Below are 24,167 nucleotides of genomic sequence, written 5' to 3'. Positions count from 1 at the left end.
GTGCACAAAGCAAGGACTTTAAAGACATGGTTTCATGAGTTCAGTGTGAAAGAACTTGACTGGCCCGCACAGAGCCCTGACCTCAACCCCATCGAGCACCTTCGGGATGAAATAGAACGGAGATTGTGAGCTAGGCCTTTTTGACCAACATTAGTGCCTACAGAATGAATGGGCATAAATTTCCATAGAAACACTCCAAAATCTTGTGAAAAGCCCTACAAGAAGAGTGGAAGCTGTTATAGCTGCAAAAGGGGGACCAACTCCATATTAAAGTATATGTATTTGAATACAATGTCATTACAGTCCCTGTTGGTGTAATGGTCAGGCCTCTGAATATACTTAACACCACATGCTTTTTGGCAAAGCATACTATACCCTGGTTTAACTACAGTATTGTCTGGAAGACTACTGCTCTCCGCACAATACGCTGGCACATTATAGTGACAGTCTGCTGTGCTTTCAAATAATACCCAGCCTGCTGTCACCCCAATACTCAATAGGTTATGGGTCCAGTAACCATGTGCTAGAAGACGACATCACCCCATACTAACATCTCTCTAATTACCAGGTTAATGCTAGTGGGATCTGTATGAAGTCCGCTACTGTGCTCAAATCCGGCTGTCAAAATCCAGATACCCTTGGTGTGGAACACGCAGATACCAAGAGCAGCAACTCTGCAGAATGTCACGGTTTTAGTATCCTGTAGATCCAGCCTGGGACCCTTGGGTATGATGAATGTGCATAGGAAACGTGGAGGCTTGATTGTACTCTGGCTCATGAGTCTATACAGCAGTGCAGGCTTACTAGTGACTGTGGTTTCTGCATGGATATGGAAGTCTTATGTAGGCAGAGGGGAACTTGAAGAAGCTAGAACCCTTGTACTGCTCTGACGCAAGACCTGGAATTGGAATCCAGTGAGGAACTCAGAAACTAAGATTCAGTATACGTAATACAGCTACTGGACACCTCAAGGTACAGACTGTATACTGCACACTGAACCTAGCCCTGGAACCAGCACTCTACTCAGAACCATCCCAAGACAATAACACACAGCATGGGGAAAGGTCAGCACAATAGTATTGCTGAATACCCTAAAGTAAATTACAGAGTGCAGAGTTAACGGATTACAGTTAACTTACATGCACTGCCTCAAAGGTAGCAGCCAACAGCATTGATGTAGAGTGGAGTCCATGGAGGTGATACACAACAGCAGGTGGAATGAACTAGAACTATCCTGGGAAGGAACACATTGTTCAGGCAGTGGGCCGAATCCAGGGGCTGGCTTAAATAGGGAGTGGTGAATTGGCATGGCTGGCCAGGTGAGCACACAGGTTCATCAGGTAATCACAGGGAGGTGTCTCTGTGATGTTTGAACACTGAAATAAATGAATGTCTTAGTCTGTAAGGGATGCTAAGACCCCGATTCGTGACACAGCTGACACGGAATAAGAGAATCTGACAGACCTTTATTCTTCTGTATGATAGAAATGTACAATGCAGGAATTAGCATGAGTTTTAAAAAGCTGACAGTTCTGGAAAACTACACTACATGGAAGTTTGCCATGGAGATGCAGTTAAAGCGGGAGATGTTCTGAAAGGTCACTAGTAATCCTGGTGACAACCTAAATCTTGACGATGGAAACAAAGCTATGGGGACAGTCAGTCTAGCGGTGGAATCACATGTCTCTTCTATAGTCCATAGTAAAGCTACAGCATATGATATGGGGGTAACTCTACAAATGGTTTAGGAAAACAAAGGTTTAATGAGGAGAATTAACCTGACGCGCATTTTGTATGCAACAAAGCTTAGTACGGTATGTAGTCAAGAAGCCGGCTGTCGACTGTGGAATCTCGGCATGGGAGTAATGATGGGCGTCGAAATCCCGACGCCTATCATTATCCACCCGCCAAAATCCTGTCACCTGGCATAGCGAATGAATGTAAGCCGGGCGTTGCTAGCAGTCGCGGGGGGGAGGGTTAGGTTTAGGGGCTCCCTGGGGGACTTAGGGCTAGGCACCCCCCCAGGAGGGTTAGGGCTAGGGTTTAGGCACCCGCGGGTGGGGTGGGGGGTTAGGTTTAGGGTGCAGGGAGGAGGTTTAGGCACCCCTAAGGGAGGGTTAGGGGGGGGAGAGGGGTAGGGAGAGCCTTCCCTGTCGGGATCTGCACTGTTAGGGCTGCCGGGATTTCAGCCAACGGGCTCACGTCAGGCAATCATTCATACCGATCCCCTTAGTACATGTAAGAACATGAATGAGCACATAGAATTAATGTTATCCATCTCTCAGCTGACCACAGAGTCTGTACATGCTAAATTATTGCAGTTTCAAGAGCACATACCTACAGAAACAAATACTCAGAATTCTGTTCTGTTTAAGAGTTCATATCACAAAAAGTTTAGAATCAGATTTTTCAAATGTCACAAGTCAGAACATAAGGCCTCAGTTTGCAGATTGAATGTATCAAGTTGCAGTTCATCACTTAAGTGTGAAAAAAGTAATAAGTCTGCCTTGAATGTAGCAGACAGCCAACATAGGGACTCAGGAGCCACAATGCATTTCAGCTGTAATGAAGTCAACAAAGGTCGAAGGTAGGCAAGGCTTTGTATGCTGCTCAAGTCAGGACAATTACACTATGCTTAAGAGTGAGAAGCAAGGAAGTTGTCACTGACGTGAAAGATGTACTGTTTGTGTCTGACTTAGGAACCAACCTAGGAGAGGATACAGAGTCCAGTTTGCAAAGGGTCAGTGCGTTGTGTATAACCAAAGAGGGACTGTTACTGCCACTGCTACCCGATACCAACAACTATATACACTAGACACTGTGGGGTGTCGTTCAGTGGTCGATGAGGGATCCACTCAGTCAATGAAATATGGCACAGGCGGTTGGGGCATGTAGGCTATGTCGATGTACAGAAGCTTTAGAGTGCTATGGTGACTGGGATGTCAAAGGACAATCCTGAAAGACCAGCATATGAGAGCTGTGTGAAGGGCAAGTAAACATGTTGCACCGTTCCTAAATTTGCATCCGGAGGACAAGTGTCATTGAAGCTTTTACATACTATATATATATATATATATATATATATATATATATATGTATATATATAAATATATATACATAATATGACTTTGTATGACATAACAAAGTTACCCCGGAGGGTCTTTCTTCACTACATACTGGAGTCTCTGAGTGCTGCCTTTTGCAGTTGTGGACTACTTATTTATATATATATTTATTTATATATATATATATATATATATGAAGCAATCGGGAAGCCGACTGCCTAAATACCGGCAGCCTGCTTCCCGACTGTCATATCCCGGCAAGGGTGAAATGCCGGGCGTCTAGATGTAGACGCCCGCATTTCGCCAACGCCGGGAGACTGGCGCCCAGCATCCTGATCGTAGTGATGCCGGGCGCCGTGAGCGGACAGCCGCGGGGGGGAGGGTTAGGTTTAGGGCTCCCGGGGGGGACTTAGGGTTAGGCACCCCCCCGGGAGGGTTAGGGTTAGGCTAGGGGGAGGGAGGGTTAGGGATAGGCACCCCCGGGGGGGACTTAGGGTTAGGAACCCCCCCGGGGGACTTAGGTTTAGGCAGCGGGGAAGGGGGTGGTTAGGGTTAGGCACTTAGAGGGGGGATTAGGGTTAGGCACTTGGGGAGAAGTTAGGGTTAGGCACCCCTAAGGAGGGTTAGGGTTAGGGGGGTTAGGTTAGGTTAGTAGATACTCACCTATCCACGATCGGGATTTTCAGCGCTGTCGGGCTTCCGCTGCTCGGAACTCTGCTGATGTCGGCCTGCCGCTGCCGGGAATCCAAGCGCCGACCATGCGGCCGGCGGTATTTCATACCCATTCCATATATATATATATATATTGTGACAAGACCACTGGAACAGTATTTGAGAGCATTTATATTTGTCCTAGGTTTCTGACCTACACATTTTAAAACTCCAGGAAGATGATTGTGATTGTACTGCTGAGGGCTTTTGGGCTTTGGTGAAAGCTGGCTAAGGGTTCCTTGGGTTATGGATGGAGAGTGAGGACGGGCTCCATCCATTAGCCCCAATTCGAGTCTTCGGGCTAAATAGTGATTTCACCTGCATGAGGGTGTTAATAGGCTGCCAGCCTGGTCATTATCGCTCTCACTACCTGGGGAAAGGGACTGCAGAATCTCTGTGAGAGAAAACCTGCTACTGGATACTAGTGAGCTTGAATTGTTTAAACACCTTATGCTTTTGAATTGTTAGTCAGCAACAACTTATGTTTAGTTAGTACTGGACAGGCAAGGTACTTATTTTGATGTTTTATCTTTTTTCCCTGCTCAATAAAACTGGCCCAGGTCAGTTGCACCATAAACCTTGGACTTGTGTACTCTCCCGGCTGCTGTGCACTACCATCTACACCAGGATGGTACCTCTTCCTCTAACGCTGTTAATATATATATATATATATATATATATATATATATATATATATATAAAATCCTACACTTGTCCACGCCGTGGTATAAGGTACCCGGTAAGGATCGGCAAAGAAGGAAAATAAGCCTGTCATGGCCTGTCATGCACTTTTGAAATATATTCGGAGTTGAACCTCGTTAACCCCGGAGTGCCGCAGAATTATTTTCATTCTATATATACACTGAACGGGCAGCACTCCAGAATCACAAAATAAAGTGTCACCGGTGCCTTGCTAGGTATCCCAGCCTGGGATCCAAAATACAGCAAATGGAAGGCGGCATTCAGGAATAATAAACTGACACAGGCAATTGTTGGATTGATGACGAGACAAAGTCTCGAAACATCGGTTCAACAACTGCCAGTGTCAGTTTATTATTCCTGAGTACTGCCTTCCATTTGCTATATGTACAGTATATATATAACAGCATCAATTCTTCTAGGTACACTTGCACACAGTTTTTGAAAGAATTTGGCAGGGAGGTTGTTCTAAACATCTTGGAGAACTAACCACATATCCTCTGTGGATGTAGGCTTGCTCAAATCCTTCTGTCTCTTCATGTAATCCCAGACAGACTCGATGATGTTGAGATCAGGGCTCTGTGGGGGCCAGATCATCACTTCCAGGGCACCTTGTTTTTCTTTACTCTGAAGATAGTTCTTCATGACATTGGCTGTATGCTTGGGGTCGTTGTCTTGCTGCAGAATAAATTTGGAGCCAATCAGACGCCTCCCTGATGGTTTTTGGATAAGTACCTGCCTGGACACCATTAATCCTGACCACATCCCCAACTTCATTTGCTGACATGCAGCCCCACATTTGATGGTAGTGTTTTAACCATTTGATGGTAGTGGTCTAATGTTTGACACTATTGAATGGAAATCATTCAATGGTTGTTTGTTTTTTATTCCTGATAGCCATGCCTCTCCTGGCTCCATCCTGGCTATTGTGTCTGCATCAGGGCATTTTCATGGGTTCGTTGAAGCAACAGGGCACATTGCTATCTCTGATTGGCTCTCTGACACAGAGCTAATCAGAGCACAGCCCATGACCCTGCAGTCAGTCACTCAAACACCGCAGTAGTTTTTCTATGAGTTGCTTCATTCCAAGCCTCAGTTTCAGATGCCCTCTTGCTGTTTCAGCACACTGGCCAGTGCCTATACAGCAGCTTGGTGCAAAATATTTTTTCTGTGTCTTGCTTCACTAAAATCGTCACTGTCTGGCTCCCTTTGGTCAAATGGTTCATACACCTAAACCTTCCTCAACCAATGCTGTATAAAAGAGTGAAAACCCCATCAAAATAAACAAGAGATTAGCCCAAATGAACAGACAGATCTCTAAACCGGGGATTTTATTATACATGCAGTGCGCTCTCAGTCAGTTGCTGGAGTTCAAATAAACTTATTTGGACTGGCATTATTTGAAGGCTCAGCCATGTACTGCCTGTAAACGTAGAGAGGCAGTGTGTGGTCATTTACACAGGCTACACTGTTTATTCTGCACATGTGAGGTGCCCTCATCTAGAATTTCACTTGCATTTTTTTCCTCACTGTAAGTGAATGCAAAAAAATAAAAAATGCTCTCCTTTTATGTATACTTCACAAATGTATGGTACATTTAAAGTATGAAAGACAATATGTATATCTGTAAGTGGAATATTGTCTTACAGCTTAGAAATTGGTATTCTCTTGTGGCTCTCCTTACAGCCAGTCTGTGCCCAGAAACAAAACAATACACTCTTTATGGGTTTGATGGTTTCTCCTTTATGTGGGTGTCAGATTGTCTAAAGCTAGGTACACACGTAAAGATTTTCTGTCCAACCATCCAACTAGTTGATTGGTTGGAATGAAAATCAGGTACCGTATAGGAGTAAATGATGATCAGCAATTTGCTCCTAAATGCCAGAAAACAGATGAAAATGGTCGTCAGACAAGTTTGTTAAATGTTTGATCTAAACAATTTGTTCAAACAACAGTTTTTGTCCAATTTGCGGCGTTTGGGAGCAAATTGCTGATTGTCATTTGCTTTCATACCTTACCAGATTTTCATTCCAACCAATCAACTAGTTGGATGGTTGGACAGGAAATCTTTACGTGTCTATCCAGCCTTAGTTCTTGTAATTACATAGTACAGGACATCTTTCCTTCTTAGTTGAATTTGCTTCCCTTTTCTCTACCAAATTTGTTAATTACATATTTTTTTGCAGCACAGAAATAGATAATGAGATTTATTTTATCCTTCTAGTTTTAGACAAAATGGGCTGAATGTATAAATTCTCGCAATCTTGATACACTGTCAGATACATTAAAATGCCATTTCTCCTTTGGTTTCTTCTGTCTTTTACAATTATTAAAAAGAAACACCTGCTCTGCAATATGTTGTAAGTCATGTTGGCAGTCATTAAATCACAAAGCACTTAGATATACTGAGCACTTATCATATTCCTCAAGTAAACAGTGTGAGCCGTGTTATGTCCAACTCATTTGGATGGAGACAAGCTCATTGAAATTCAGTGACACTTAAACCAATCTATTGCTCCATCAAACCAAGCCAGGACTTGCTGATTGAATTCAAAGTTCTAATATTAAAGTAGCCATATTTGGGCCAATCTCCCAGTATTTGTTTGGATATTTTATTGCCATATAATTTGAAACATTGGAAATATTTTCCTTATTTATAGTTTATTAGAATAGATTATGCCATTTTACTTTTTTTTGAAGGTCAATCATCTGTACCTGCAGAGGATTATTATATATGATTGATTTGTCATAATATTTTGTTTTCTTTTCAACGTTTTCATGTCTTTTAGAATAAAAACAAATATACTATTATACTGATGGCTGTAGGTCTAACTGAGCCTCACATTATAACTCCCTTATGTCTAGGTGCTAATGACTTTGAATTAGTGTAACCAATCTGCATGAAAATTGCAGAGAGATTGTAGCAAATTGATTTTTTTAAATTAATTTTTAAGTGAAATCTGTTCAACAAATTGGAAATAGAGGGAGATTTTATTTCCCCAAAAACTTTTTACTTTTTGAACTCTTTTTACCTAAAATGAAAGACTGTCAGATATGTATCCATAAAGATAGGTATTGGAGAAGCCTTCATGATGAGTTTGTCACTTTGTGAAAAATAGGTTTATTGGTTTCTACAAATTTTGAGATATACCGTGTTTCCTCGATAATAAGACACTGTCTTATTTTTTTTTTGTCCAAAAAACTCCATAGGGCTTATTTTCGGGGTAGGGCTTATTTTAATTAACATTGACGTTGTTGAATGCAGTCTGTGCCTCTCCCTCCCCCCCCCCCCGTTGTTGAATGCAGCCTGTGCCCCTCCTTTCCCCCCCCCCAGGCCCCCCGGCTCCTGCCTTTTTTTTTTTAATCATCTCCCTCTCCCTGTTGAATGCAGTCTGTGCGCGGCGCACCATTTCTCCAATTACCTTTGCGATAAGAAGAATCCAGCGGCGGCTCCTTCCTCCACGGTCCACAGCTCCTCTTCATCCGCGGCTCCTCTGACGTCGCCCTCACCCTGCAGAGTTGCGCCGTGACGTCATGATGTCACGCGCGCTGACTCCAAAACAAGCTTTATTGAAAGCTTGTTTTGGAGTCTGACTTGTTAGGGCTTATTTTCAGGGTAGGGCTTATTTTGGACCCGTTTTCAAAAGTAAGGGTAGGGCTTATTTTCGGGGTAGGTCTTATTATTGGGAAAACCCGGTATATACTGTATATAAGTACAAAAATGTAAAACTAAAGTTTATGGGCTCTATTCATCATGTTAATTATCGAGGTCCGAGCGGACCCCGATAATTAACATTTGAACTCGCCGCGAGTGCTCCAGCACAGAGACAGCTGATCTGAAAACAGCTCTCCACTGAACTTTTCACTGCTCCTTTATGGGGACAGTGGGCCATTCTGTACTGTATGGGGACAGTGGGCCATTCAAGGAGAGAAAGGTAAGCAGGAGATATCTGTGATATCTCCTGCTTTACATTTTTGATGAATGGCCCGAAAATGTAATTTCTACAAAAGCAGGTGAAAATTTTCATATTCACTTGATTTGTAGACATTAAGTGATAATGAATAAATATTAGGCAGAATGATAATAGATAATGAATAGATAGGAGGCAGAACACACCTGTCAGTGATCAGCAGGTTCCCCTTACAGTAGTTTTACAAATGCCTCTACATTCTATCAATGACTACTAGATTGGGACTGACAAAATATGCTGCCTCCTTGTATTATGAAGTGGCGTAATAAATCTGCTGTTACTGAAGTGTACAGTGTATTACCTCCAACAACTAAAAGTTATTACAGTATGTTACCTTAATGATTAAAATGTCTCAAAATATTAGGATTTATGGTGTCTGCCTTCAATGTCACTATATTGAGCCACATATGTGTTAAGAGCTGAGGGTTAGTCTTAGTTGGACCTAGTTGGTAAACAGCCTTGAGGGCCGATTTAGCTGTGGTGATGGCCAGAGGACCAAAGGTGTGATGCAGCCAATGGGCTGGTGAAGCAGCCTTGAGGCCTGGAGTGCCTCGGCTGGCAGTGGCCTGAGGGCCTGGAGTAAGATGTAGCCTTTGGTCTGGTGATGCAGCCTTGAGGGCTGGTTTGCCTTGGCAACTTGTGATCTGGGGCCCCTGGGTTAGATGCAGTCTTTGGACTGATGAGTCTTAGGTGAGGGAAGTTCAAAGACATAGCGCTGCTAGCAATGTCGCCGGGATGACACTGGCGATGGTGCGATGGTTTGAGCACAGGGAACGCTGAGTGGCTACCAATGCCGCAGGGATGACACTGGCGATGGTGCGCTGGTCTGCACACTGGGACTGCTGAGTAGCTACCAGTGCCGCGGGGATGACATTGGCGATGATGCGCTGGCTTGCACACTGGGGACGCTAAGTTGCTACCAATGCCGCCGGGATTACACTGGCGACGATGCACAGGATTGCGCACTCAGGCCCTGATTCAGAGCCGGACACTCTGACAGAGCACTCGCTCTGAATCAGGGCCGTCCCTCCTACCTTTTTGGAGGGGCCTCCTGGCCACTCGCATAGCTGTGGGTGACCACCCACAGCTATAGCAAGCGGCCAAAATGATGGTCGCGATGGTCAAGACCATCGCGACCATCGGGCTTGCGACGAGACCCTGCTGTAGGGTCTCGCTGCCGCAAGCCCTGGAGTGCTTTTGGCTCTATCAGAGACAAAAGCACTCCCACTGACATCACTAGTGATGTCAGTGGGGCCGGCCCCAGATGGTAGGTGTTCCCATGGGAACGCCTCCGTCTGGGCAGTCACGCCCCCAACACGCCCACCAAAGGGGGCGTGCTGTCAGTCACCATCGACAGCACGCCCCCATTGGTGCGAGACCCATAACGACGGCTTGGCCGTCGTTATTCGGGTCTCGCACATGCGCACGAGGGAGCCGGGAGGCAACATCGACCCGCTTGCGAGCGGGTCTGAATCAGGCCCTCAGAACGCTGGGTTGCGGCCAATGCTGGGCTAGACTGGCGCTTCCAGAGGAGGAAGCACACTGTGCCACCTGGATGACACGAGCAACACGAGCAGGAGGAATGCAGACTGCGAAGCCTTGATGGTACAAACGGCAGTAGACAAACACAATGAACTGACACAGGAACTCAACTGAGAATCAGGAGACTGGAACAACCAGAAGTATGAGAAACTCTATCACCGGCATGGAGTGAAGGACTAGCTGCAATTTAACAGACACAAGGCCCAATCCGAGCATGCCCTGTAAGCCTCCCTAATGACAGACTCCTGCACCTGGCCTGTGCACACAGACAGCTGATATTGTACAGAGACAGAGAGCAATTACTGAACATATGGGATCAGCACACAGACAGACAGGAATGAATGCAGTGTCTCTGTAGCAACTAAAATGATCTGCTTAACCGCAGATCCTAACAATATGTAGAAAGAGTGTCAATTTAATGTGATATAAATAATGTGAATTCGCAAAAAGAGCGTTAATACTGATAGGTATAGTGAAGCGAAGTTTGTCTCACAGTTTATTAACACCTGTAAAATCACCAACAAAATGTTTCAGCAAATTGTGGATCTTCCAATGAACCATTTGAGCCCCAAGCTGCTGTTAATTACAGGAAGATATTGCACATTCATAATATGAGACAATTTAAAGGTGTATGCATTTCTGTTGAAACAGTAATAGGAACACTGTTATTTTGGAGTGGATCTATCAGATATAGTAAGGGACAGGCTTGCATGTGGAATCCACAGTGAAAGTATTTAAAAGAGATTATCTGAGTAACCATTTAACTTTGCTACCTTGCAATTTCAATGGAAATGTAGCAAATGATGCTCCAGAGTTACAAACTTTGGTTATGGAAATTTCAAGCTGGTTTCCAGTCTATTAAAATATTTCAGTTGTTCAGGTCTATAATATCAAATAATTATACTACCGTAACATTAAAGCTGCATACACACACAACGATTTTGTTACCAATGATTTTCTGTCAGATTTTCTGTCAGATTATCTGTCAGATTTTTTAAAGTGTAATGAATGATTTTTTTGAACTACAAACGATTTTTGCATATTCCCATAATTAAAATCGTTGAGTTGGTCAGTCTGACTGAACTACAAACGTGAACGCGCATGAACGATAATCGTTCATCGTTTTAACTTAGAAAGTGAATGATTTTTTCATCGACTGAACGATAAACGATATCGTTATCGATAATCGTTCAAAAAATTGTTGTGTGTGTATGCACCTTGAGAGTTGAAACAATTTTTAATTGATGAACAACCCAAATTAGAAAAAAATTAATGGAACACTCAAAGGAATGACAGCCAGCATTATACTACTACTGTATATGAAAAAACTATTCTGAACTTTAATGAAGTTTGACCTGTACCATTTGCTGTTTGATCAAGTTGAAGTAGAACTGACGAAACTAGAATATCAGGAATTCTGTCACCTGTGAAATGGAGTGAATGGGCCATGTCCATGGTTCCTGTATTGAGAAAAGGTAATTTGCATATGTTGAAACTTTAAACAGCAATTGATCCAGCACTGTATACAGTCAGGGCCTGGATTAAGGAGGGTGGGGTGCAGGGGCACGCCACCTGGGCTGCTCGGCCATTTATTACAGCTACAGTGCAGCAGTACTGCACTTTGAGCTAGGAAGGCTGAAAGGGAGGTAGAGTTGGGGCAGGGGATGGGATATATGACCAGCAGCATGGGAGAGAGAGAAGGGGACAGAGGAGCTACTTCTGTGGGGGAGTGGCACTATATTATCTTTCTGTATGTGTGTCTGTGACTGTGGGGTCTATTTATCAAGCAGTGAAAAATGTGGAGAAGTGAACTAGTGGAGAGGTTGCCCATAGCAACCAATCAGCTTTCAAGTAGCATTTATCAAGTACAGTCTATAAAATAATAGGTAGGAGCTGATTGGTTGCTATGGACAACTGGTCCACTTCTCCACACTTTTCACTGCTTGATAAATAGACCCCACAGTATGTGTGTCATACTTGCCTACTTTTGAAAAACCACTTTGAGATTGCAGATGGCTGCAGAATGCACCATGCGCAGTTGTGGGGGCATGGTCTGCTCCACCCAAAGGGCGTATCTAACTCCACCTATAGGCGTATATGTTCCTATAAGCTGATACCCCAGCTCCCCCACTGACATTAATATATCTCTGCCCTGCCACATTGACATTAATACTCAATCTCCCCCTGTCACAATAAATCCCCGCAACACACATTAGCAGATTTCACTACACACACACACACACACACACACACACACACACACACACACACACACACACACACACACTAATAGATCCCCTCCACACACATACACACACATTAATGCCCCAACATTCACTTTAATAGATCCTCTCCACACACACACATTTACATGAATAGATTCACACACACGCACAGTCACACACACAAATAGATCTCCTTCACCCTCCACTCCCCCTCTCCTCTCTCGCGGTACTGACATGAATAGATTTGGCAGGTGCTACGGTAAGCTCTAATGCCGCATATCCACTACATGATTCACTCCATGAGCAATATTGTGTAGTGTGTCCCCGGCAGTGGTGTGCTCTATGGGCCTGATTCAGAGCTGCTCGTAAGCGGCCGCTCGTTCGTTCCGAGCGATGTTTGCACAACTGCGCATGCGTACGGATCGTAATACGCATGCGCGAACCAGTCAGTGCGGCCGAAAATCGTTTGTTCGCTAAATAGCGAATGCCTGCTATTTTGAGTGACAGGAGGAGGCGTATGTGGGTGGTAACAGGGGAAGGTGCTTGAAAACGGGGAGTGGAGATCAGAACGCAGGTGTGCTTAAAGGTCAAAACGGGCGTTTTAAGGATGTGCATAATTAATACAGCAGCGTCATTGACCACGTCACTTGGTTATTTTATAGTCAGAACTGCTCGCAAGATTGCGGTAGGAAAAACCAACCACAAGAATCGCGAGCAGTTCATACGCTGGTCGATGTACTCGATTAATCTAATAAATAGCGGACATGACGTAGGATGCGAGCGGCCAGGGGGCGTCGTTTTCCAAAAAACGACGGCATGTTTTGTACGCTTGTTTAGACCTAGAGGCGTGAACAGACCGCAAAGAGCGAACGGTTCATTTGAATAGCCGCCCCTTTTTTCTGAACGAGCGAGCGCAAATAGCGTCCGGCTCTGAATCAGGCCCTATGTCCTTAACGACATTGAGCAGACACACTGAGCGATATCATTCACAATATCGTTCAGTGTCGGCTCCCTCCCTCATCCCCGAACCTGCACAACCTGACGATATCGTCAGGTTAGACAGCAGGTTCAGGCGATGAGCGTCGTCATCAACGACCAGCGGGAGCGCGCATCACTGGTCGTTGATGGCATATCCACTGGACGATATAATGAATGATTGAATGATAATGATATCGTTATCATTCAGTTGTTCATTATATTGTCTAGTGGATATGAGGCTCAACACTCATAATCTCAGGCAGCTCTTCACTCCTCCGGCGTCAGCTCCTCCTCCCTCAGTTTACTGGCTGGCCAGGGAATGCTGGGAGCATCAGTCTCTCCCAGCAGTCTGCGTGCAGGGAACTGTGGGCCCAGGAGACCTCCAGACCAGTAGCAACTGCACTCCTGCCTCCTTGCACCCGTGACCCATGGTAAGTACTCCCCTGCGTCTTCGCACAGTTAAGCTCAGGCCCCACCCCCTTCACCTCCGGACATGGCGCATGCGACATGATGATGACCAACAACCCAGGTGCTGTAAAAATTGGATTTCTATTTTCCAAGCAAAATTATGCATTTTTTTTTATTTTTTACATATTTAGGAAGACATTGGGGTTAATAGAATTGGGGTGTACACGCCCACATAGCACTGGCCACACCCCCTAAGCACTCTTCATGACTTAATCGCTTTTGAAAATAGGTCCTTGATCACTTCAAGTCCCAAGGCCCACGTATCCTTTAATCCAGCCCTGCGCACATACGTACAGTATATGTATATAATACAAAATCACTGTAAAACATATAGTGGTGAATGCTATTCATCAAAGGCTACAGGACCTTTAAAAGTGTGTTTTATCTACCAGAAGCAAGTGAAGAATATGTGATTCCTTTCTTACAAATAAGCAATCTGATTTGCTGAGCAAGTCCATGTTTTAAATCTTGATGACAGGACATATCAAATAATAGATTATTCATTTATTCATTCATGTATTCATTTATCTACAGTATATGATAAACTGCTGCACAAGGGATGCGGCTTCAAGTGGACATCAACAATGCAAAAATATGTGTTTTATATAATATTTTCTTTATTTTAAAAATTAATCTATAATTTGATAAAATTTTTGACTACTTCAGGATCAAAACAATTGGATTATTCTAATTGGAATGACAATGAATGTCACATTTTTGTTTTATTATAGATTGTTTGTTCCGGCATCAATAAATATCCAAAGCACTGACTAACTATGAGAGACAATGGAGGCGCCTGCCGCCGGGCGCCAGCACTGAAGGGGCACCTCTTCAATATCCCACAATATATTCACCCCACTTTGGGCTGTAAATATGCACTGTGAGTGTACCATCACGGCTGCTCAATACATGGCACCTCTTCCTGGCACCTGAGAAGCTACCATAACCATATACTAGTGGAGAGCTCTCTGTCAGACCATTAGCTGCCGCTTCCATCTACAGTATCTATAGCCTGTCCCTGCTCAAAGGTGTCACTGCTCCTCAGCAGCTTCTTATGCCATCGAGACACTTCTGGCATCCCCCCTCACCCACAACTCCCCATCCCACTCCTCCCTGGCAGCAGCCATAGTCACATATTGGCCGGGGGGGGGGGGGGGGCACTGAATGATAACTTCCCTCCGGGCGTCTGGGATGAACTTACGCCACTGCTGACAAGTAAATGGCCTTCCCCAGAAGGCACGTCCAAATAAAAAAAAATAATCACATTTTATGTTTCGCTGACGTTGTTTATAATGTTTAATGTATTAAGCAGAAAATACCATCTTGAACTTATGAGCCTAATAAGAGTGAAATTGAATCTGATCACTTGCCAGTGTCATGTTCTGAATGCCTAAGCATGGAACTATTTGCCTGTATCAAAATAAAAAATTCTATGTATTTGGACAGAAATTATACACATACTGCATCAGTAGGAATTGTACTTGCTGTCATTTGACATGAAGTGTTTGCATATGTGCAACCTTATGTGTCATACAGTATGTTTCACACTACACAAAAAATAACATCTACAGTACAGATTTTTTCTTTTTTGCTTAGCACACATTCTGTTACTGTATGTTACAAAATACGCTCATTTGGAGATTTCTCAAATATGAATATAGGTTGATTCGCTTTGCCAGCTGGGAATTCTTGCAATAATTATGTAGTCTAAATGATGATAGCTTGAGGTTAGTGTGTCTCCAAGGAACGTCAATGTGTATCTTTAGCTTAATGAGAATGTTAAACAAGGGAAATGGATGCTTTTTCATTGAGCACATGAGATTTTTTAAATGTGTTTGGTTGGCATCGTTACTGAATTATGTCTACACTTTGAAGCCTCCTATCAATTTGAATGCACTATATCAAGTAAACACTTTGAAAATTAGAGTAATAAATTAGCAGTTTTAGAATTCTATACATATTCAGCATCTAAACATATATTTTACGAATGTGTACTTTAAAATGCACATTTTGAGATGGTTTCAGAGGTACTGTAAAATGGAAACTTTCATTAAACTTTTCAAAGAAACATGTACTTTAAAAATATAAAATAACAGACTATTTAATAATTTAATGTTTTTATGGCTACTTTGAGACAGAGAGTATAATGGGCACACCCGTGTTTCACATATGGTGTCTACAAGGAGCAATAATTTAGACGCCAACTAGTGCAAATATGCCAAGATAAAAACCAGACCGGTCTCCATGGGTCCCCCAAAGCTTTGCTCAGTCCACAGCCATTCTGCTATGTATTTCCTTAACATGTATCATTCAAACAGGCGAGTATGTTGCCCTCAATGTCTATTTCCATGCACTGAGATGTTCAATGAGAAGTGTATCACAGCACCTCTGTGTGTCTAATTAGGGAAGTGCTGGCAGTACACAGTAGACTGGCACTAGACTAGCGAAGACTTCTTGGACTCTGCAAATTGGGTGAACAGCACATCACAGATCATTTATACTAAAATATTAGTCCACAACATAAATGCAACCAATCTCTGAAGGTGACAAGTATTTATTAACAAACTTCCCAACATTATAATCATTATTTCAAAATGAATAATTAATAATAGAGGCTGTTTTAAACCACTTGTAGTTTACTACCGTTTTTATTGTTTTTACAGTCCTATTGAGGTAGAAAAAAAAATATTGATATTACAATTGCAATACACGTAGGGATGTCCAGCTGTACTGGTAACATTTGCTTTAATGAAGATATAAAATTATATTGCGTGAGAGAACAAGGAATTAGGTACGACCTCTCGCCATAGACTTTAACAATTATGCTATTATGAATTGAGAGATTATTGCTTGTGGTTCTGTTTTCCATTGGAGATAGTGGCAGGTCCAGTAGTATTGCTAGGTTTTGAAGTCACAAGGATCAAAGGGTAAAAATAGGCACCACCGCGGCGGTATGACTACATCATGTTTGGGTGTAGTCACATTATGATAGGTGTTGCCATGCTCCCCTGGAGCTGGAAAAACACCATTTTATATGCCACATGCATTCAGGAACCTCCCTCTGCTGCATGCAGTAGGAGAATTTTGCTGAACCTCTCCCCAACAAACGTTGGCAGGACTCTATTCATATACTTAACTTGTGAGCCATCAGCTACATCCCCCTGTATTTAAAGTAGAGATGAGTGGTTCAGTTTTGGCTTGGATCTTCCTGCCAAGTTAGGATCTCAGAATGAGGCAAAACATCATCTTTCATAGACAAAACATCATCTTTCATGGACATCTGTGTGGAGATGTCTGTAAAAGATGACATTTTGCCTTGTTCTGAGATCCAAACTAGGCAGGAAGATCCAAGCCAAAACCAAACCGCTCATCTCTAACTTAAAACACATTTCTCAGCAATGCCATACCTGGTGCTCAAACTTATAACCTCATACCAGGGCCATAGCTAGGGTAGTGCGGCCGGTGCCACAGGTCAGGGGGCGCTGTTTGGGCCTGTCAAATTTCTGTTTATTTTCATTCTTGCTTGTAGCTTCCTCTTCTTTTATCCCCAGCATCCCTGGCCTCTCCTATATCTTCCCTGGCCCTTCCCCATGAAGCCATGGCCCTTTTTTGGGTGCATTATGTCCCTTTGAAACATGAGGGGGGCGCCAATGCTCTTTCTGGCACAGGGCACCAAAATGTCTAGTTACGGCTCTGCTTCATACATTGTGCAGTCAGACACCTAACACATGGAGCTATTTGCTCCAGCATAGGAAGCATGGTAATTCTAACCAAATGTAGCTAGGTTAATGGTCAGTTTAAACCATTGTAGCTAAGCAGGTCTATGTAGTGTACATCCACACGTCCGATCCCCTGCTGCCACAAATTACATATATCTTCTAAGCTGCAGTGGTTTTATATATACTGACCATTACACCTAACTTCATGTAGTTATAAATACAAAGCATCCTTAGTATTTATATAAATCTGATTCTTATCCTTGAAAAAGCCTTTTATCTGGACGAAACACATTGAAAACCTTTATAATAAGTCTCTGCACTACAGACCACAGTTTTAATGGACTGCTCTTGCAGTCTACCTGTTTCCCTATTCAAGCCACTACTGGGCAGGGGCGTATCTATAATCGGTGCAGGGTGTGCAATGCACATGGGCCCCTTGGTCCAGGGGGGCCTGCACCGCACACCATGCACCCATATTATCTACTACTTATGTCTCCAAGTTCCCGCATCGGGTGTCTCAGCGCCCATTTTTCCAGTGTTTTGCGCATGCGCAGTAAGGAAATCGCTGGGGAAATGCCACGGCCGCCATTTCCCCCGGTGACCTGTGCATTCGCAGTAGACTCCTGGCACAGACTAGTGCCCATAGTCTACTGATGCTGTAGCCGGCGATCAGATGCGTCAGTCTGCTGCCGGCCGGCGGGGAGAGAGGAGGGTAACCTGGATGGGGAATGCACATGATCCCCCTCTTCTCTTACTACGCCCCTGCTACTGGGTCATTCCACAAAATATCTATTTCTTTAATTACTTTTTTACCTTAGTTTTCACAATTTTTATTTCACTCTGTATGCTAAATGGGACATCAGATTTTATGTTTTGTATATCTCATGTAGTTTTTGAGCTATAAGAGATTGGAATTGTAAAAAAAATCCACAGATTTTTTTCGTTTGTGAGCATGCAAAAACATAATTTTCTCATGCCAGAATAGATATATTGATACACTACATGACTATGTATAAGAAGTCAGCATTTTGAAGCCCAAACATTTAATATCAGTTTTTTAAAAGAAAAAAAAAATAGTTTAAAGATTTCAAATTTGTTAGGTTTATTGCTTGATGTTTTAAGATTGTCCATACCAAATTCCAAGTTGGGATCTACAGATGTGTCCTCCTACATCTAGGGGTAAATTTACTAAAGGTTGATTTGCAGGTCGATTTGAGGAGTGATTTAGCTCTTCTCAAATCGACTCAAATTGAATGCAGTGAAAACCGTTACTGAAATTGTCAGATCTGCCCTACAGCACAGCAGATCTGAAGATGCGATGTACGACCTGCGGGGATGCGCATTTGGGCATATTTTACACGATTTTTCGTCACGATGTGTCAGAATCTGGCAAAATGTGTAAAATATCGCTAAGTGTGTAGGCACCTTGTTACAGGGTCTGAGGCACAGAGGAAAGGAAACTGGTTGTGGTACAGTATGTACATCTTCAGAATGTTGACAGATGACATGTTGAAATTAAGAATGTCGACAGTCAGTGGGGCCTATTCATCATCACTTCATTTTTACAAATGCAGGTGAAAATGCACATTTTTACCTGCAATTATAAAAGTTAAGTTTTCAGGCCATTCATCAAGAAGGTAGATATCACAGATATCTCCTACTTACCTTCCTCTCGTGGAATGGCCGCTGTCCCCATATACTAGTATGGGGATAGAATTCATCAAGCTCCAAAAACATAATATTTTCAGATCTTGACTGTGGGAGCATTCGCCATCTTCAGATGGCGAATGGTCCTGCTCTGGGCTTGCAACCCACTCCTTCCCTATGGGAAGAAGGGCCGGGTTGCGAAGAGGGATCCTTTTGGTTCCCTCCGCCCCTGTCTGGCTCCTTCTACTGGTCGTCGGGGCTCTTGTGCACATGTGCGAACTGTAGGTCGCGCATGCGCACTCCCGTCACTGCTCTGAAAGAAGCAATGAAAAAATTTGCATCAACTGTTATCGCGCTGGACCAATGAGGAATTGCTCCGGCAGCCATCCGCCAGTTAGAATGTTAATTATCGGACTGCGATAATTAACATCATGAATAGGCCCCAGAATGTGCACAGTACTATTTTAGCCTAAAATTAACCCTAATTCATATTTGCCTAGAACCCAGAGATGAGACGCAGCTAACCACTGTAGGGTGGGGGGCCAGACTCTCACATCGTTAGTAGCCGCCTTGTCAGGCCAAAATTTAGCCAATAGCAAGTCCGTGGTGAGTGGGCGGAGTCAAAATGACAAATCGCTGAATTTTAGCCCAGCCCCCTCCCTATGCCCTAATTGCAGCATAACCCTAACCCTACTACAGACTAACTCTTTTCCTAATTGTAGCCAAACCCTACCCTAATTGCCTTTGTAGACATTGTTCCTGTCAACATATCTCAACATCAACACTGTATATGTTCGACATGCTATCAGTTGACATTCAGAATGTCGGCATTCTGAACATGTTAACATCACGTCGTCATTCAGAATGTGTCAACATTTGGAATGTCAGCATCTTCACTGGAACTATAAAACAATGACACAGCAGTGTGAAACATGATAACGTAAATTGTGCTCCAGGACTGGTGGAAGATACGTAGGAAACATCACTCAGGAGATCACCGGGAACAGCCAAAGTCATCCCGAGTTGCCATTCCCATGTAGATCAATTCAACGGTGGTAACTAGGATTGTCTGTGATTATTCTGGAATTAATCTTTTGTCAAATAGGAAAAAGCGGCTAAATAGAGAAGAACCTTAGGAGAAAAACAGAAATGTTTTATTTCATGAAGAGAAACTTGTCCAGCTTTGGGAGGTTGGATGGACGTGACTGTTACATCTTTGCAGAAAGCGCATCTTCACATTGTTCTGCCTCTCTGTCTACCCAGATGCGCTTCTACTTTACTGAAGTGTATACCAAGGGAGGAGTACAAGCTTGCACCTTGATGTGCACAGGATGTGCCATATATACCCAGCATTTAGCACTACGCACCAAGTTTTCATTATGAAACCATTTCACTCACTACCAATGATAATATTATGTCAATACACATGTAGCTAGTTGTTCTATTTATGCTAATACTTCCTGGTTAACGTAAGCCTACATATAAGATCACTGGCTGATTGGCTACTTAGCCCATTATGTGTTGCAGGGGTGAGGTGGGAGCCTAATACGAGACTGCATTGCACCCCTTTCCTCTCCTTTCTGCCTGGAAATGCAGTGCATGATCATAGTTTACGATGCATCCAGTACAAAGCTGCGTAAAGCAGGATGTATATGCCGACTGCGCGATGTATATGCAGACAGCTGTCCAAAATCTGGACAGTCCTGTCACATTTAGGATAGTTGTGAGGAAGTCATGCATATACATTAGGGAAGCATCCTACACACAAACACATACAATAAGCACACACATATTCTCCATATATTGCTGCTAGTTATATAAAGTTAGTTTTAAATATTCATGAAAACTTATAGAAATATATAGTTACAGTTATACATTTTTGAAATAATGCCAAAAGCTATTAAATACATGGTTACTCTTTCTTCACAGTAACACCAAAATCGTGGCCATGATTGCCAGGGAGCTGCTGGTAGAGTTCAAGGGGAAATCGGACACAATGTCGGATCGTGAGCACATCGCCAAGTGTGTAGGCACCTAAAGAGTGGCTTGTGTTATCATGTTCTACACTGCTGTCTCATGGTTTCACTGTAATAGAAATAAACGATTTGCTTCAGTGTTTTCAGAATAATTTGAGGTATTCCACTGTAATTCAATTGTGCTGATGATTCTAACTGTGTTACGGAGGAAGTTTGCTACAAAAGTACTTTCAGCAGTTACATGTAGTATAGTCTTTAATTGGTTGAAACTGTCCTCTCTTTCAGTGAAGTCACTATTAATCAATTCCACACAAGACAAATGCGTTAGTGAGAGATTTGGTGGAGAATAAGGTCCTGCTATTTTGAGCAATTGGACATACTTGCTGGGCACTTAACCCACAAGGGGAACTCTTAGCTCTTAAATCATATATCATTCTGCTGTGCTTAGTATAGACAATGTGCAGTGATTTTGCTTATACAGTACAAATGATAGTTTATAGGCAAGTTGTAATGTTTTTATTTTTCTAATGGTATATCATATTGTTTCTATTATTTAATTCAAGCCTCCACACTCTCAAAAGAGTAATACTTTATTGATAAGATTAAGATACACTCTTAACCTGTCCCAATCTAAGGTTAGAAAAAGGGATAGGGATATCTAGGTACAGTACTATATTTCAGGACATGGTCAGAATACCGATGACTGGAATCCCGTACCTATCCCCTGTATATCTACTGCAAACTGCTTTACATGCAATAAATAAAGAGCTGGAGTAAGACTTTTGGAGTTGGACTTTTGGGGGCCCTGAGGAAAGTAACTTGTAGGGGCTAATGCCATTAATAATTAAATCATTTCAACATGCTCACCTATTATTAATTAGGACAAGTATAGCACCACCTACATGTTGTATTAATGCTCCAATCCTGCCGAATATTCACATGTTGGGTAAACGCTGTATTTACTGATTACAGTTAATGTTGCCCAGGCTTGTCGGAAAACCAGGCTGCAGGCATGCACATTTCTCTGTGTACAACAAAGGTTCCATTGCCACACCATCAGGGGCTGGGGGGCCAGTTTGTAGGGGCTCCACTTGTTTGGGAGCCCCAGTTGTTCACCTATAATGTGACTCTGTATAACATGCAAAAGTCTCTGAGTAAATGTAAATGGTCTCCCCATGCCTATGTAGTATTCATGAGGTTTGTTGGATGGCCGGAACAAACATACTATATTCAATAAAACTGCCTCATGGTCAAATCCAAAGGCATCTTCTCTATTTTTGTACTTCTGGTCTTGACAGTAGCATTCCACACCACTGGCCACCTCCTACTCCTGCAAATCTTCCACTTCTTCAGGTTCAGTGACCCAGCTGTCTCCTGTTTTAACTCTTACCTCCTACTTGTCTAATTGCTCCTTCTGTAGGTGCCTACACACTTGGCGATGTGCTCATGATCCGACATTGTGTCCGATTTTCCCTCAAACTCTCCCTAGCAGCTCCCCGGCAGTCGAGGGCACGATTTGGTGTTAAAAACTGTCCAAATTGACAAACGATCTATCGGGCCTCCTAACTATTCCAGTGCATCGTGACTGAGATTGTCAGATCTGCCCTATAGCACGGCAAATCTGAAGATGCGATGTACGACCTGCTGGGATGCGCATCAACACGATTTGTCATCACGATGCGTCAGAATCGGGTAAATCGTGTAAATTATCGCTAAGTGTGTAGGCATCTTCTGTCTACACCCATCTCTTCCTCTCCTCCAGGTTCTGTCCTTGGTCCCCTTCTCCTCCCACTACATATTCCATTGGTAAATTCATCAGCTCGTTTGGCCTATTGTATGTTAGCATCTTTATGCTGAAGAGACCCAAATTGACCCCTCTTCCCTAGATCTCTCTGAGGCTCAATATTTTAAAGTTATCATCTTTTCCCCTGCTAAGGTTACCCATTCATGTTACCTATTTCTGTTGTCTCAGTGTCAACCTTGACTCTGCTTTTCCTTTTCTACCTCATCCAGTTTTCCCAATCTTACTATTTCGATCATATTAATTTTTCCAAGGTCTCTCCCTTTCTCACCCTGGGAGCTACTAAAACTCTTATTCATTCTCTTCACCTCTCACCATGACTAAGTAATCTACTCCTATTTGGCTTCCATCTCTTGCCTTGCCCTGCCCCTCTTCAATCAATCCTTAACCCTGCTGCCCGCTAAATATTTCTGTGTTGTTGCTCTACTGTACCTCTGCTGCCCCCTTCACTGACTCCCTGCCCCACTCAGAATCAAATTTAACATCTCTCACTTACAAAGCCCTCACCCACTCTTTCTCCTATATTTTCACTCACATTTTGCTCTGCAAATTACTGCCTCCTTCCTCCTCCCTCCATATCTCCTCCCACTCTCATCTTCAGAACTTCTCCTGTGCCACTCCCGATTTCCGGAATGCCCTCCCTTGCCCAATTAGACTTGCCTCCCAGCCTTCTAATGTACCCGCAAAACAAATTTATTCATTGAATCCTTCCCTCCCTCCTCTGTCCCCTTCACCCTCTTTGTGTCTACCCATAGCCCCTCTAGCTTATAAGATCTCACAAGCAGGGCCCTCACTCACAGTATATGCTGCACAACTATGGCATTATGTATATATGTGGAGTTATGTCCTTGTGTGTACCATTTTGTACTTAAACACTTTGCTGTATGTATAGCCCCTGTGAAAGTTAGGGAGGGATGGAAAGGCACACAACGGCTACTGTGCAGTGGAAGTTTATCATTTGGATTGCTGCATCTGTGAGTGACCTTACTAAATTTAAAGTTCTACACTGTGACTAACGGGGAGAGATATATAACCTTGGAGAGAGATAAGGTAGAGACAGATACAGTACCAACCCAAATGCCACTTTTCAGGCTGCGTTTGAAATATAATAGAAGCTGATTGGTTGGTACATTATCTCTCTCCACTTTATCTCTCTACAAGCTTTGATACATCTCCCCTTTATCACATTAGTGAACTATGAGCTGTCTATTTTCACTTCAGATTTCATACATTCATTTTGAAATATGATCTGTTACCCCACACTTTACTTCACATTTCTTCAGCAAATCAAAGTGGTAGTTTGTTGTACGTGATTTGTTTCATGTACATTAACATATTTTTATAGTACATGGATATTTACTTTAT

At 43.0% G+C, this 24,167-nt stretch overlaps 1 protein-coding gene across 3 annotated transcripts in view; it reads left to right on the top strand.

Annotated features, from left to right (window-relative positions):
• The window catches only part of IL1RAPL2 (interleukin 1 receptor accessory protein like 2), a 1,136,349-nt gene that overhangs the window by 552,342 nt on the left and 559,840 nt on the right, over positions 1–24,167 (top strand). Inside the window, exon 1 of one of the 3 annotated variants that reach the window (XM_088482889.1) lies at positions 20,998–21,047. The exons of the other annotated variants lie outside the window; for them this stretch is intronic. Coding sequence (XP_088339015.1) covers positions 21,022–21,047 — 26 coding nt within the window. The 5' untranslated portion in view covers positions 20,998–21,021. Of the gene's footprint in view, positions 1–20,997; positions 21,048–24,167 lie in introns of those variants that run through there. 3 annotated transcript variants of the gene reach the window in all.

The sequence above is a fragment of the Taudactylus pleione genome, unplaced genomic scaffold (genome assembly GCF_031769625.1).
Source record: "Taudactylus pleione unplaced genomic scaffold, aTauple2 ptg000296l, whole genome shotgun sequence".
Taxonomy (NCBI): Eukaryota; Metazoa; Chordata; class Amphibia; order Anura; family Myobatrachidae; genus Taudactylus; species Taudactylus pleione.
Note: the sequence above shows the minus strand (reverse complement) of the source record. Positions and strands in the feature narration are given on the sequence as shown.